General features: G+C 46.8%; 1 protein-coding gene across 1 annotated transcript in view; it reads right to left on the reverse strand.

Moving 5' to 3' along the window:
• Positions 1-16,850, reverse strand: part of ASH1L (ASH1 like histone lysine methyltransferase) — a 178,780-nt gene that overhangs the window by 76,422 nt on the left and 85,508 nt on the right. Inside the window, exons 5-6 of the mRNA XM_077764062.1 lie at positions 12,466-13,201; positions 1,443-1,622 (exon numbers count right to left, since the gene is read on the reverse strand). Coding sequence (XP_077620188.1) covers positions 1,443-1,622; positions 12,466-13,201 — 916 coding nt within the window. The remainder of the gene's footprint in view (positions 1-1,442; positions 1,623-12,465; positions 13,202-16,850) is intronic.

A 16,850-nucleotide genomic window follows, 5' to 3' on the forward strand; every position in this document is an offset into this window, starting at 1 on the left:
GAGAGAGAGAGGGGGAGACACAGAATCGGAAGCAGCTCCAGGCTCCGAGCTGTCAGCACGGAGCCCGACGCGGGGCTCGAACTGAACTCCCCAGCTGTGAGATCATGACCTGAGCTGAAGTCAGACGCTTAACCGACGGAGCCACACAGGCGCCCCTGTAACATTTTTTAAGTTAAAGGAAAAGAAATGTGTATCTTCTTGAATTCTTGGGTATTTGAATTTCCTATTCATCTGCAACTTATACACTTAATGAGTAAAACATTTTCATGATCCGAGAAGCAAGAATAGGGTACAAAGGGCTTACGTGGTATTTACCTCAGCGGCCAATCAATAGAACATCTTTTCATTGCAAACTAAGGTGCTGTGGCTTTTACACGCAGACACTCTAACCCCAAAGCAGATACAGCTCGACAATCTAATCTTTCCTTCAGACCCTCATGACCTCACGGTGGACACCGAGTGCTGCCGCAGCCCTGTCACGCGCTGTCACTAGTTATCCGAAAACACACGACACACATGCACTTGTCCTTTCGTACAGATATCACGTTGGGGCACCTGGCTCAGCCGGGTGGGCAACTGACTGGGGGCACTTGGGTCACGATCTCCTAGTTCGCAAGTCTGAGCTCCGTGTCGGGCTCTGTGCTGATGGCAAGGACCCTGCTTGGGATTCTCTCTCCCTGCCCCTCCCGCACTGGAGTTCTTTCATTTTCTTCCTTGCTCTCTCTCTCAAAATAAATAAACTTAAAAAATTATATCATGCTTATACTCAACGACCAGTCAGTTGATGTCTCTTTCAGGCTCTACACATTCTTTTTTTTTCTTTTTAAAGACTTTATTTTTTAGTAATTTCTATACCCAACACGGGGCTCAAACCCACAACTCCAAGACCAAGAGTCACATGGTCTGCCAACTGAGCCAGCCAGGTGGCCCCAGGCTCTACATATGCTTAATGAAAGCGCTTCTTAAGGTGAACCTCCCCAAGGGAACAGGGCATTCATACAAGGAGCATATCTCACGCATGCAGCAGTGCTTGAAAATATAGAAAACAGTCAATCAATGAGGAATGAATGTAGAAAATCATTAAGATCATTTTAGATACCCACATAGTACCATTTTTATTATTTTTAAAAAAGAAAAAAAAACCACTCGAAAGACAGAGAGAAGATAAAGATCAGGGAAGATGCTGAAACTCCTATTACACTAAATGCTGACTAGAATTTAAATGAGAAATTGAAACAAAGACAACCCACGAGGTCAGGAAGGTGGGCAGCGGCCCGCACGCGCAGTGCCGGGAGCGCCGGGGACGCTGTGGGCTGTGTGCTGAGGTCAGTGCTCGTGGGCCCTGCCTTCCCATGGTGTTTCCTGAGAGTCAGAGTACTGTTTCAAGCACGGACGAGGAACTGGTCTTTAAGACATGCCGGCTGACAGGTGCGACTACTTACTCTGCAGTTTTGTAAACGTCAGAATACAGCCCTGCTTTCTGATACTTCTTCTTTGGGGGGCGGGGGGCCTTCTTCTCCCTTGGGATGAGAGAAAGCACGGGCTGCAAGGTACTCTCAGGTTCGGGAGGCTTGGCTGGGGTTTCAGGAGGACCAGGAATCTCAACTGTTGTTTCAGTAAAGCTAGAAAGAGAGTTTAAAGGGAATTTTTATTATTATCTATTAAAAACACATCACAGCAAGTAAAACACGAGACACGGCACTTCCTCATCTGACTGTGATGGCGTAACAGATGCCAGACTGGTCCTCCCGACAGAAACGGATAGAAACAGGGTAAACTACTCTCAACCTGGAGAAAGTCCAGGACGCCTGGGTGGCGCAGCTGGTTAAGCGTCTGGCTTCCGGCACATGTCGGGATCTGGCGGTTCGTGAGTTTGAGCCCTGAGTCGGGCTCTGTGCTGACGGCTCAGAGCCTGAAGCCTGCTTCCGATTCTGTCTTGCTCTTTCTCTGCCCCTCCCCCCTTGCACTCTGGCTCGGTCTCTCGCTCTCTCTCTCAAAAATAAACAAACATTAAACCTGGAGAAAGGTTAGAACACAATGGTCACACACCGAACAACACTGCCGGACTGTGATCACCGAGGACGACGACGGAGGGAGCGGAGCCACAGCACAGAACAGCCAGGGGAGGCGAGAGACAGAGACGCCGGGGGCCCTGGGGCCGGCGAGGAGAAAGCCACGGAGGAAAGGAATTCTAGGCTCAAGTCCGGGTGGCGCACATGCAGGGTGAGGTTCTCTCGGGCCGGACAAGGGACTGCCAGAGCGCTGTGACCTGAGCACGCGTGAGAGCCCGCACGCGGCGGTCGGCACTCAGAGCCCACCGGGCAGCGTGGGGAGGCACTGGCCGCCACCGGGGCGCTCCACAGACAGCCCGGCGGGGAGTGCCACCCAGTTTCATAGGCCTCAACTATCCCTAGAATAAAGACCAGCACTAATAAAGCTTAAAAACAGTTTTCAAAAGAATCTAAACTGAACCACAAGTAACGTTAACTGCCTACTTAAAAAAAAACATGAACATTTGGAAAAAAACAAAAACCAGATACACAATTATGTGACATTTACAACATAAAGAAATTTATAATGAGAAAACCTCAAAGGTTAATGGCCAAATATTTTTCAAATTTGATAAAAAGTATAAGCTCAAAGTTCCAAGAAGCTAAACAAACCATAAACAGTATAAACTCTAATATATAACAAGGCATATCACAGTAAATTGCTAAAAACTACTGAAAAAATTTAAAAAGCCAAAGGAAAAAATACATGATCTATACAGGAGTACAGACATAAGAATGGGGATTTCCTGTTGAGGCTGCAAGGCTGAAGGCAAGGGGTGACATCCGTAAGTGCTGGCGGAGGGAAGGTCTGTCCAACCAGAGTCCCAAGTCAATCAAGCACATTTTTAAATGTTTATTTATTTCTGAGAGAGAGAGAGAGAGAGAGAGCGAGCACGCGCACACAGAGGAGACAGGGAGAGAGAATCCCAAGCAGGTCCCGATGCGGTCAGCGCAGAGCCCCACTCGGGGCTGCAACTCAAGAACTGCGAGATCACGACCTGAGCCGAAGTCGGGACGCTTAAGTGATTGAACCACCCAGGCGCCCCATCTGGGGGGCTCAGTCACTTAAGCGTCCGACTTTGGCTCAGGTCGTGATCTCACAGTTCTTGAGTTCCAGCCCCGCGTTGGGCTCTGTGCTGACAGCTCAGAGCCTGGAGCTGCTTCTGATTCTGTGTCTCCCTCTCTCTCTGCCCCTACCCCACTCACACTCGCTCTCTCTCTCCTTCTTTCTCAAAGATATATAAACATTAAAAAAATTTTATTTTTAAATCGTTAAAAATTAAGTTGATTCCAGTTCCAGGCAAAGACGGAATAGATACTACCACTTATCCTTGCACTACGTAGAAGGAAAGGCCTGGAAATTACATATAAAATAAAAATAAGCAAACAGATTGGTTAGGGACCTTGGAACCAAAGCAATGAGATGGCAGGGAACTTGCTAGATGTTCTTTTGCCTCCTACTCAATACTGAGAGACTAAGCAGTTTCCTTCATATCAAGGACCAGGAAAATGTCTGCTGTCATCACACATTCAGCATCACAGAAGAAGTTCTAGCCAGGGCAAAAACGGGGAGGAAAAGAAAAAATCCAGAAGTGTCTGTTCTCTGATTTTATAGATTTTAAAAACTGTTTTGAGGGGCGCCTGGGTGGCTTAGTCGGTTAAGCGTCCGACTTTCGCTTAGGTCATGGTCTCGCGGTTCGTGGGTTCGAGCCCCGCGTCGGGCTCTGTGCTGACTGCCAGCTCAGAGCCTGGAGCCTGTTTCGGAGTCTGTGACTCCCTCTCTCTCTGACCCTCCCCTGCTCACGCTGTCTCTCTCTCTCTCTCCTAGAAATAAATAAAAACATAAAAAAAAAAATTAAAAAAAAAAACTGTTTTGACTACTTGGGATTCCTTGAGATTCCTTATGAATTTTAGAATGAATTTTTCTATTTTCTCACACACACACGCGCACACACACACACACACGTCACTGGGGTGTTGCACTGAACTTGTAGGTCACTCTGGGCTGTTCTGATGTCGTAACAACATTCAGTCTTCCACTCCATGAACATGGGCTGTCTTTCCATTTATTTATGTCTTCTTTACTTTCACTGAACAATGATTTGTAGTTTTCAATGTGTAAGTTTTGCCTTACTAAGTTTACTCTTAAGTATTCTATTCTTTTTGATGCTACTGTAAGTAGAACTATTTTCATAATTTCTTTTTTAGGAAACTGTCAGAGTATAGAAACACAACTGATTTTGTGTTTTCAAGTTTGCTGAACTTGTTCAATAGTTTTAACAGCTGTTTTGTTTGAGACCTTTAAGGATTCATGTAAGATCATGGCCTCTGTGAACACAGCTCATTTTACTTTTTCCTTTACACTTTGGATGCCTTTTACTTCTTTTTCTTGCCTGCCTTCTTCAGTCAGGAATTTGAATACTAGGCTGAATTAAAGTGGAAAAAGTGGGCATTCTCCCTCATGCCTCATCTTAGGGGAAACACTCTGAATCTCTCACCATGGACAAAGTTAGCTGTAGAGGTGTTTCTGGTATATGGCCTTTAATATGTTGAGGTAGTTTATCTGTTCCCAGACTGCTTAGAGTTTTTATCATAAACATGTTAGAGTCTGTGAAATTATGTTTCTACATTTATTGATATGAATGTGTGATTTTTCTTCTTTAGCTTTTTGATGTGATGAAGAACCTTAACAGGATTTTAGATGTTGAATAAGCCTTGGGGCACGTGGGTAGCTCAGTAGGTTAAGAGATTGACTTCGGTTCAGATCGTGATCTCACAGCTCGTGGGTTCGAGCCCCGCGTCAGGCTCTGTGCTGATAGCTCAGAGCCTGGAACCTGCTTCTGATTCAGTGTCTCCCTCTCTCTCTGCCCCTCCCCCAATCATGCTGTCTCTGTCTCTCAAACATAAATGTTAAAAAACGTTTTTTAAGATGTTGAACAAGTGTTTTATTTATTTATTTATTTTTATTTATTTCTAGGAGAGCGAGCGAGAGAGAGAGAGACAGCGTGAGCAGGGGAAGGTCAGAGAGAGAGGGAGTCACAGACTGAAACAGGCTCCAGGCTCTGAGCTGGCAGTCAGCACAGAGCCCGACGCGGGGCTCGAACCCACGAACCGCGAGATCATGACCTAAGCGAAAGTCGGACGCTTAACCGACTAAGCCACCCAGGCGCCCCTGAACAAGTGTTTTATAACTGGGATAAATCATACTTAGTACTTGGTAACAGGATCAATCAATCTATTGAATCAATTAACTTATTTTGTTTGATTGATTGCTGTTCTTATTGGACAAGTTCATTTCTACCTCTGTGCCTTATCTTATTTCTTTTTTCTGCAATCAAAGACGTTTTCTGCTTTCCTGGTTATCACCTGCATATATAAATTCTCTCAGTGCCATGTTTCTCCAAGTGCTGGCCATCGACTACACACATCAGAATTGCCATGAGGGCGTCTAAGACATGCAAATGCCCGTCCACAGAATTTTTAGAAATCCTCATTAGTAAAGTCTGAATGGAGAGCGTCCCACCCTTGCTGGTGTCTATACCCAGCACTGGGCACCCTCTTCACAAGAACATCCATCTCATTCGATGCAGGCTCTGACCCCTGGGCTGGGTTGATGCTCTCCCCACTTCATCCCAGGGCCCAACTCCTCACTCCATTAAATCTCCAACACCCAACTCAGGGTCACCATGGTTTCTATACCCCCTGTGGATACCTACACCTAATGGCTTTAAGACTGAATTTTTCAGGGCGCCTGGGTGGGCGCAGTCGGTTAAGTGTCTGACTCTTGATTTTGACTCAGGTCATGATCTCATGGTTCATGAGGTGGAACCCCATGTCTGGCTCTGCATTGTCAGGGGAGAGCCTGCCTGGGATTCTCTCTCTCTCTCTCTCAAAATAAATGAACGTTAAAAAAAAGAAAAAAACCTGAATTTTTCTTTTTCAATTTTTTTAATGTTTATTTTTGAGAGAGAGGGAGAGAGAGAGGTGGGCGGAGGGTCAGAGAGAGAGGGAGACACAGAATCTGAAGCAGGTTCCACGCTCTGAGCAGTCAACACAAAGCCTGACGCAGGGCTTGAACTCATGAACCACACAATCATGACCTGAGCCCAAGTTGGACACCAATCGAATGAGCCACCCAGGCACCCGAAGTCTGAATTTTTCATGAAAGGAAAGAGGAAGAGGTAATGCACATTAAAGCATGGTTTCATGACAGGGTGCCTGAGTGGCTCAGTGGGGTATGCATGCAACTTTGGCTCAAGTCATGATCTCACGATTCATGGGTTCAAGCTCCACGTCAGGCTCTAGAGCCTGGAGCCTGCTTCAGATCTGTGTCTCCCTCTCTCTGCCCCTCCCCAGCTCGCGCTCTGTCTCTCTCTCAAAAATGAATAAACATTAAAAAAGTATATGGTTGGGGTGCCTGGGTGGCTTAGTTGGTTAAGCGTCCAACTTTCACTTAGGTCATGATCTCGCGGTTCGTGGGTNTCATTCCCAAGTTCGAGCCCCGGGTTGGGCTCTGTGCTAACAGCTCACAGCCTAGAGCCTGCTTGGGATCCTGTGTCTCCCTCTCACTGTCTCTCCCCTCCTTGTGCTCTCTCTCAAAAATAAACATTAAAAAAGAACTCAATTATTTTAAAAAATACTATTAATTAGTTTAGTTTGTGTGTGTTTTAAAAGTAGTACCAGCTAGTATATAATTTTCAGGCACTTGTTTTTTTAAACTTAATATTATGTTTCTAAGATTCATCCATTATTACAGTATCAGCTGTAACTCATAAATCTCTATTACCATTTCCCATTATGAGGAAAACTGTATTTATTCCTTTTCATGGTAATGTTGGAGGTTTCTATTTTCTATATAACAAATCTGCCACTACCTTTTCTGAAAAGTTTTGTGGTGACTGTTGGGCAAGACTTTTTCTAAAGGGTAATTGCTAGATTATATGGGGTTTATTTGTAACACAATTTTGTTGTTGTTATTGTATAGTCTGGACACCGAAACTGTATACAGCACACATGTTACAAATTTCCCAGTTTGTAGCAAATCTTCATGTTTGTCAGATTGCTGTTTGATGAATGGAAGTTCTTAGCTTTAATATAATGTAGTACGTCAGTCTTTACCTGTATGGGTACTGCTTTTGAGATCTTGTTTATGCACTCCTTTCTGACAATAAAGTTGTGAATTTTTCTCATTCCATTATGGGTTTAATCAACTGGGAATTAACTTTTGTATATGGGATAAGACAGTATCCAATTACTAGGTAATATCAAATTTTAGGGCACAATTTATTAAATACTATTTTCTGGCCCTGTTGATACACAATGCTACAGCCTTCATGTAGTAGGCCTGCCTTCTCCATTCTAACCAGTTCCACACTAGCTTACCATAGCTTGAAATGAAGACTTGGGACAAACCTTATTTGTGCCATTCAGTAATTCCATCCCCTGGAATAGACCCTAGAGAAATCAGTGCCCATATCCACCAGTGACATTAAAGGAATCAAGAGCATCATCAAGATGCATCATCAAGAGCAGCAGCTTTGGATAAAAGCCTCGAAGTTGAAACAACCCAACAGTGAAGTGGAAAAACTATTATATACAAACAATGGATTACTACACAAAAATGGAAAGAAGGTAACTATAGCAACATGCGACAGCACGGGCATATATGTATATGCTGAGCAAAACAAGGGAAGGCACAAAAGTATACGCCCTGGGTAATTCCATCCAAATGAAGGGCAAGAAGGATGAACTAAATGATGCTGTCTAGGGCTGCATCTTAAATGGTAGAGAGGAAAAAGGTAAGGATGTGGTCACCTTCGAAGTCAGGCGATGCTTTTGGCTGATGGTGAAGCAGTCTGTGACTAGACTGGGAAGGCACGTGTGATACTAGCGAGCGAGGCTCTACACGCTGACCCCCTTCTATGTCTACGTCAGTGTTACCTTTATGAAAAAAATTAATTTCTTATGGTTATGTACTTTCTGTATGCGTATTCCCCTCCCTACTTCCCCCATCATCTCTAAAGAGTTCCGTTTTAAGTTTATGTACATATGTGTGTATCCCTACACCCAGTGTGGGCTCTGAACTCATGACCGTTGAGTGCAGGAGTCACATGGACCACCGGATGAGCCGGCCAGGTGCCCCGACAGAGTTTTAAGGAGAACGGAATGATCCTTTTCTTTCAAGTATGGTAGAATTTTCTGGTCCTGCTGCTTTCTTTGCAGCAAGATTTTAAATTCAAGATTTGATTTATGAAAAAGAAACACTCAGGCTATCTCTTCTTGAATAGGGTTTTCCTAGGACTACATACATTTCAACTGAGTTTTCCAATTTGTGGGGTGTAACGTGCTTACAGCAGTCATTTTTATATCTCCCATATACAGCTTATCTCCTTTTTTTAACTCATAATTTTCTTCATTGATCAACTTTACCAGCGGTTTATATATTTTATTGTCTTCAGGGAACTAATTTTGGTCTTCAGTGAGTCTCTTGATTGTATCTTAGCTTTAGTAAGTTTCATTTCCTTCACTTACCATTTTGGGGCTTATTCTCTTGTTTTTCTCACTCCTTAATTGGACTCATGGTTCATAAATAATCTGCATTTTAGAAAATAATATAAGTAGGGGCACCTGGGGTTAAGTGTGAGACTTCGGCTCAGGTCATGATCACACAGTTTGTGGGTTCGAGCCCCGCGCCAGGCTCTGTGCTGACAGCTCAGAGCCTGGAGCTGCGTCAGATTCTGTGTCTCCCTCTCTCTCTGCCCCTCCCCTGCTCGCTGTCTCTCAAAATAAAGACATTAAAAAAAAGAAAAAAAAGAAAATAATGTAAGTATTAAAGGCTATGAATCCCCCTCTAGCCACCTCTTTAGCTATATCTCTCATGTATATAAATGTTGCATAGTGTTTATTTAGTTTTAAATGTTTTTATTATGATTTTATTTTGTTATTAAATTTTATTTATTTATTTATTTACTTATTTATTTATTTACATTCAAGCTAGTTAGCATATAGTGCAANGAGCCCGACGCGGGGCTCGAACCCATGAACCGCGAGATCATGACCTAAGCGAAAGTCGGACGCTTAACCGACTAAGCCACCCAGGCGCCCCTGTTCTCTGTCTTTAATAAGAGTCTCTTATGTTTGGTCCCCCTGCTTGTTTTTATATTATTTTTACTTCACTTTCCTTATATTCATCTGTTTTATACATTAAATTCCACATACTCAGTGAAGTCATATGATATTTGTCTTTCTCTGACTAATTTCACTTAGCATAGGACACTAGTTCCATCCATGTCTCTCTCTCTCTCACACACACACACACGCACGCACGCACGCACCATATCTTCTTTATCCACTCATCCATCGACGGACATTGGGCTCTTCCCATACGCTGGCGACTGTTGACAGCGCTGCTATGAACACTGGGGTGCATGTGCCCCGTCGAAGCAGCACACTGTGCCCCTTGGGTAAATACCTCGTAGTGCTATTGGTGGGTCGGGCCGTAGGGTGGTTCTATTTTTAATTTTGGGAGGACCCTCCGTACTGGTTTCCAGAGTGGCTGCACCAGGGTGCATTCCCAGCAGCAGTACAAAAGAGAAATGATTTCATTTTTTACAGTGTTTAAAATTCATCTTTTTTCCTTTTAGAACCAGGAGTTGAACCCAGATTCTTCTGATCTAGAACCCAGCTCATAACCATTATTATTATTTGTTTTTAAAAATCAAGAAACAAGTTTATTTATTTCTGAGAGATACAGAAAGTGAATGAGCAGGGGAGGGGCAGAGAGAAGAGAGACACAGAATCTGAAGCAGGAGCCAGGATCTGAGCTGCCAGCAGAGAGCCTGACGCGGGGCTCGAACCCACGAACCGTGGGATCATAACCTGAGCTGAAGTTGGGACGCTTAACTGACTGAGCCCCCCAGGCGCCTCATAACCATTACATTATTCTTTTGCAATCTGGTTATTAACCAACAAATAGTGTCCACACTCTTCACCACGGCACACACGGCCCTCTGTGTGATCTGGCCGCACGACCCTGAGACTCATTTCCTAGGCTCTACACCACACTACTCGAATTTGCTCTGTGTTTTGGCCACAAAAGCATTCTTTCACTTCCTTGAACCTGCTCTGCCTTTCCATACTCAGCCGATCGTGTCTGCTCCAGCCTCACTCCTTTACAAAACAGATGATGTCTGCTCTTCAGATTTTTATTAGTACTTACTTCCACAGGGAAATGAGGTCAGTTACCTCAACAATAGGGTCTCATAACACTAAATAACTCTTCCTACTTGTACTTAGGCTGCACGACCCATGAGGGTAGGGGTGGGGCTCTACCTGCTCACCACTGCTACCCATCCTCCGCATGTGCGCTAAGCAATTTTGCAACAAGCACTTACTGCATGAGTAGATGAATAAACTCCTGCCACCTAACAAGCACTATAGTAGGTTCTAGTTAGAAAAAGGTGAAAAACTGTTGCTGCCCCTGGAAACTCACGATGTCATGTCCTTTCTTGCACAATCTCCTGAGGGGAGCCCCTCCCAGCATGGGGCTCAAAGTCATGACCCCCAGACCAAGAGAGTCCTGCTCCCCTGCCTGGGCCAGCTGGGTGCCCCTACATGGCATGCTGGTAACAGTCATGCCCATGATGAGAACAGGATTTGAAAGGAAATGAGATCATGTGAAGAGAGACATAACTTTTCAATCAGTGCGCTTTTAGTTTCACTGAGTTCCTTCCAAGTGCGGGTTTCACTCATGAAAACACAGTTATCCTGTATACACGCTCGAGGAAAGGACTTCTGTAGCCATGCACAGCAGAGAGCTGGGAGGGCCCTCTACATGGGACTCACCAACGGAGATGGCAGAGAACAAGACTGATAACTGTCCTACTGCTGTTTGGCAAGAAAATTTAAAGAAAATCAAATGTCATACAATAAACACTAAGGGTTATCATTCTTTTTTTCCAAAGTTTTATTTATTTAAGTAATCTCTACACCCAACATGGGGCTCAAACACACGACCCCAAGATCAAAAGTCACAGGCTCTTCTGACCGAGCCAGCCAGGCGCCCCAGGGTTATCATTCTGACTGTATGTAATGAGCACTTATAGAAGAGGTACGGAACGTACACAAATACTAATGTCTTCTAGTACGCAAATACGTGCAAATTAAAATAAGTAGCAAGTAACACACAGCAAGTATATTTCACCTATATCAGATTGATAAAGATATTCTTTCCCTGCCCCTGATGAGGATTTTTTAAAAAGATAATTTCTCGGGTTGATAAGAGTGGGGGGTAAATAGTACGTGACTATCACTGTATGATGTTAGTAAAAAGTACAAATAGGTGTGGCTTTTATAAAGCAGTTTGACAGCATAAGTGCAGAGGCTTAAAATGTATCTAGCAGTTTTAAATCTGTATTTCTCTAACGAGGGTTGCCATGTAACTGTGACTGACATGCTACATTTAGTAAAGGAAAAGCCATTTGGGAATGGTGAATATTGATATTAGCTCATTTACAAATACAGGGGCGCCTGGTGGCTCAGTCGGTTAAGCATCCGACTTCAGCTCAGGTCATGATCTCGTGGTTTTTGAGTTTGAGCCCCAGGTCAGGCTCTGTGCTGACAGCTTGGACCCTGGAGCCTGTTTCAGATTCTGTGTCTCCCTCTCTCTCTGCTCTTCCCCTGCTTGTGCTCTGTTTCTCTATCTCCCTCTCTCTCAAAAATAAACATTAAAAAAGTAAAAATAAAAAAAATAAACATAACAATAGCAAATATACCTTCAGGGAATGAATCTGGTTGGATACATAACAAGAGGATTAAATGTTCTTCTTTTGGGGTGACTTTTGGCTCTGTGCTCCATACCTTTAGAAAAAGGTAAAAATGTAACAAGGAAAGTATGAAGAAAATAAATCTACCGTGCAGAAAAATGTATGTGATGACAAGAAGACAAATTTAGAGCATGGAGGAGATAGTGTGATAGTAAAAGTGAGTCCAGGCACCAGCTATATACTGGGGAAAATACATAACCTCTCTGGGCCTTGACTCCCTCATCTGGAGAGTGAGGGGATTAGACTGAATTGTTACATGCCTTGTACTTAATTATTTATAATTTTGGGAAGCTATAAAAACATTTTTTTTTAAAGTAAGTGGGGGAGGGGCAGAGAGAGAAGGAAAGAGAGAGAATCCCAAGCAGGCTCCTCGGGGGGCTCAGACTCCCGAAACCTGGGATCGTGACCCAAGTGGAAATCAAGAGTCAGACGCTTAGCCAGCTGAAGCCCCTAGGAGGCCCTGGGAACACTTGTAAATAAGATGAGAAGAGCAGGTTTTGTACAACGAAGAGAAACCCGTGCGCGGGGACACGTCACACGTGTAAAATGCCGTTTCCCTCCACGAGACAAAACACGAAACCAGGAATTACCTTTCGGTGTGCTCTCGTTCTTCCTCCGGGAATGGCTTCTGCTTTTTCTTGGTCTGTTCTTCCAACAGCCAACCCTTCCTCTTCAGCCCCTTCTTGTGTTCTGGGCTCAGGTTCACGCTCTGGACGACGGCCTCGATGACGTCCGTGACCGTGTCGGGCCGGAAGGGCAGGGCCGCGCTCTCCTTGCCCTCATTCAGTTCGGGGCCCACGAACTGGGCAGCCAAGGCCTGCATCGCCACCACGGCCTGCAGCGGGCACTTCCGAGGGCGACCCGGCCTGCGCTTCACAAAGTTATTCCCTGTCCTGGCCTGTCTCTGAAGCTTTTTGGCTTTTAGTATTTTGTTGACATGGTCCAGGTTTTTCTTAGTGGCCAGGATCCGGTCATAATTGCACATTTTCCGAGCCTGGCGCTGCATGGCTTCCACTGCGCTCCTCTTGATGTGCGGGGCCGGACAACCGCCCGGCAACTTTTCGGAAAGCAGCGCGATGCTACTGCCGCAGGGGTCGCTGGGGGCCGCGGGCGCGAGGAGGCCGTCTGGTCTGCCCAGCGCCCGCTCCCTGCCGTGGCCGTGGCCCGGACTGGAGGAAGGGGGCACGGAGGCGGATGCGGTCACGGCCTCGACGCTCTTCTCCAGGGGCGCCTGGTCCTCGCGGGGCACCATCCGCTGCAGCAGACTGTCCACGCAGTCGTCCCCGGAAGCGAGCACTCTCGGACTCCGAGACGGAACTCCATTCACTAAATGAGAGGACAAATCACACGTAGATAAGAAATGAACACAGCTCGTCATTTAAATAACCCTACACAGCAGAAAAGGAATACCAGCCCATTTGTCTTAACGACATTAAACATCCCAGCACCAGATGCATCTCTCTCTCCCAGGCAGGCTGACCCCCGGTGTACGGTCCTGAATCAGGCACACCACAGTCATCTCAATAATTTCAAAACTGGCCTGTGCCTCCTATTAATATGCGAGTAAAAAAGCAATGACGACAATGCTCACTGTCTGAGATGAGGACCAGAAACGAATCGTTTATTTCTTCAAAAATGAAGGTCCATTTAAGTTAGGAGACTTGACAGTTACATGTCAGACAAAGAGCTAATTTTTACAATATAGATGATGTTTCTAGTTCGGTGCTTTTTCTGGCCGTGCTGTAAGCACGGGGATGTGAGTAAAACTTCTTGGGGAAAGAAGTTACTTCACTTCACTTCTGTCAGCTCCACCGTGACCAGTATGCGGAGAAAATAAGCGGTCTTCCACTTCATCCTTGTCACCTTAGTGGCCCCGTGACGTGGCGGTTTGACTCCTAGCCTGCCCTTAGCACGCGTCCGTGACTACACTCCACGTGGGGGACGCTCACGGTCCCCTGGCGAGGTGCTACCGTTATCGTATTTGCCAACATCAGATATGGAACAGGGCCACCTCCCAAGTGCCTCGCTGTTTCCCACTAATGACCACAGGTCATGCTTTTCCGAAGTTGATGGATGCATTTCTCACCTGTATGAGTGTAAAACGTGACACAATTCCAGATGCCCCTCGACACGGCCCAGGCATTCCACATTCCGGTCTCATCAGACTACACTGGAATTTTTCTCAAATTACCAATAACTTCCTTTGAATAATATCTAGTAGTATTGTTTAAGTTTAGTAGTTTTGAAACTTCAAACTCTCAGCTTTTGAAACTCCAGCCTCCACTGTTTCTCTGCCAATCCACTTTCTCTTCCCATTACTCGCAGCTCCATCAAATCTAACCGTGGGCCCCGCACCCCCAGTACTGCGTTTCTACCCCACCGGGAGCATGCTTGTTCTCACGGCTTTGATGATCGGAACACACATTCTAATTGCTTTTATCTGACAATCAGAGAATGCGCACTGTCCCCTTCCTGTAGCTGGCCTGTGCCTGTAACCGCCTGCCACTCTCTGGCACAAGTGGTTCTTCCCTGACCCAAGTCTCCCTGCTCTCTTTGACAGTTCATTCAATAGCACCTACTTTCTGATGACTCCCCAATCTCTATTTTCTGAATAAAACTTGTTTTCCTATTTCTCTACTTCTGCATGGTTCACAGATTTCTCAAACTCCTATTCACGCCTTAAGTCACTACCTCCTCCTGCAACCTCGGTCCTCCAGAGCGCCAAGTTCAGTGACTGTGAGAGGGAAGCCAGCACTTCAACATCATATACACTGAGCACCAATCATGTGCCAGGGATTTTGTGAGCCAAGCTCAGGCCACATCATCTATTATTTCTCCTCTACTCTGCCCACAAATCGTAACACTGGATTTTACGTCAGTCCGGCCTCTTGAACCTACTCACTTTCCTTCACACTACCCAGGCCACCCGGTACTAGGCTAACCTCGTCTCCCGGCCCTGAGCAACGGCCCACCTGCTGGCAGAGCTAGTGCAACCCGTACGTACACGTCTTTGCCCGCTGCTCCCAACAAGCGGTCGGACCTAAGGCCTCTCCTCTGGAAAAGGAGCTGCCCTCAGTCACTTGCTTCTAGCAAAGAGACTTTGACAGAGGTAAGAATATGGTGCTTTCCAGGTTGGGCTAGAAAAGGCAGGACACATTCCACCTGGGCCTCTCTGAAACCCAGCTGCCACATTATAAGTAAGTCCAGGCAATCCACTGCCATGTCTCCCAAGAGATCCCGCTAAGGTCACAGCCACGACTTTTCAGAACAGTGGCTGCACACATCAGTAAAATCATATACTCTTTTAGTGTATTTTAGTACATTATCCCTTTGGATTTATTTCAAAACAGTTCAAGGACAGGCCATAAGATATCTTGTACAAAGTTGTTTTCTACAGTTTCTGTATCTCGGTTACTATGCAGACGGTCTCTACACATATTTTCATTTCTATGAATATACCTAGAAGGTTAGGACATAGTTCTGGTGAGCTATTTGCCTTTATTTTTAATTAATTTTTAAAAGATTGTATTTTTTAATGTTTTTATTTATTTTTGAGGGAGAGAGAGACAAAGCAAGAGTGGAGGAGGGGCAAGGAGAGAAGGAGACACAGAATCCGAAGCAGCTCCAGGCTCTGAGCTGTCAGCACAGAGCCTGACGCGGGGCTCGAACTCAGAAACCATGAAACCCTGACCTGAGCCAAAATCGGATGCTCAACTGACTGAGCCACCAGGTGCCCCCAAAAGACTGTATTTAAAAAAAAAAAAAAAAAAAGACTATTTTTAAGTCATCTCTGCACCCAACGTGGGGCCGGGCCTCCCAACCCCGAGGCCCAGAGTGGCATGCTGCGCAGACTGAGCTGGCCAGGGGCCCTCCTGTTGGCCTTTCGACGGCAAAACAGAGGGCGCCTCCTCCCTAGCGCTCTGGCTGCTGGCGATGACGCGGACATCAGGTCAACTGGGGCTGAGGGCGCCCTGACCCAGGACACTCAGGTTCACACTGAACAGGAATTAAGCTTGCAGCTGTCTCTGAACGGAACTCAGGCCACTACCGCCCACAACAGATCTTCCTCCATTTCTGTCTGGGTCCCGTAGGCATTGTGGGCGGGAGGGCAGTGTGAGCGGGAAGGGGTGTGAGAGGGACAGGGTGTGAATGGGAGGGGAGCATGAGCAGGAGGGGAGTGGGAGCGGAAGGGGGTGTGAGCGGGAGGGCAGAGTGAGCGGGAGGGCAGTGTGAGCAGGAGGGGAGTGGGAGCGGAAGGGGGTGTGAGCGGGAGGGCAGAGTGAGCGGGAGGGCAGTGTGAGCAGGAGGGGAGTGGGAGCGGAAGGGGGTGTGAGCGGGAGGGCAGAGTGAGCGGGAGGGCAGTGTGAGCAGGAGGGGAGTGGGAGCGGAAGGGGGTGTGAGCGGGAGGGCAGAGTGAGCGGGAGGGCAGTGTGAGCAGGAGGGGAGTGGGAGCGGAAGGGGGTGTGAGCGGGAGGGCAGAGTGAGCGGGAGGGCAGTGTGAGCAGGAGGGGAGTGGGAGCGGAAGGGGGTGTGAGCGGGAGGGCAGAGTGAGCGGGAGGGCAGTGTGAGCAGGAGGGGAGTGGGAGCGGAAGGGGGTGTGAGCGGGAGGGCAGAGTGAGCGGGAGGGCAGTGTGAGCAGGAGGGGAGTGGGAGCGGAAGGGGGTGTGAGCGGGAGGGCAGAGTGAGCGGGAGGGCAGTGTGAGCAGGAGGGGAGTGGGAGCGGAAGGGGGTGTGAGCGGGAGGGCAGAGTGAGCGGGAGGGCAGTGTGAGCAGGAGGGGAGTGGGAGCGGAAGGGGGTGTGAGCGGGAGGGCAGAGTGAGCGGGAGGGCAGTGTGAGCAGGAGGGGAGTGGGAGCGGAAGGGGGTGTGAGCGGGAGGGCAGAGTGAGCGGGAGGGCAGTGTGAGCAGGAGGGGAGTGGGAGCGGAAGGGGGTGTGAGCGGGAGGGCAGAGTGAGCGGGAGGGCAGTGTGAGCAGG

Source organism: Crocuta crocuta, unplaced genomic scaffold, assembly GCF_008692635.1.
Source record: "Crocuta crocuta isolate KB4526 unplaced genomic scaffold, BGI_CrCroc_1.0 scaffold528, whole genome shotgun sequence".
NCBI classification, from domain to species: Eukaryota; Metazoa; Chordata; class Mammalia; order Carnivora; family Hyaenidae; genus Crocuta; species Crocuta crocuta.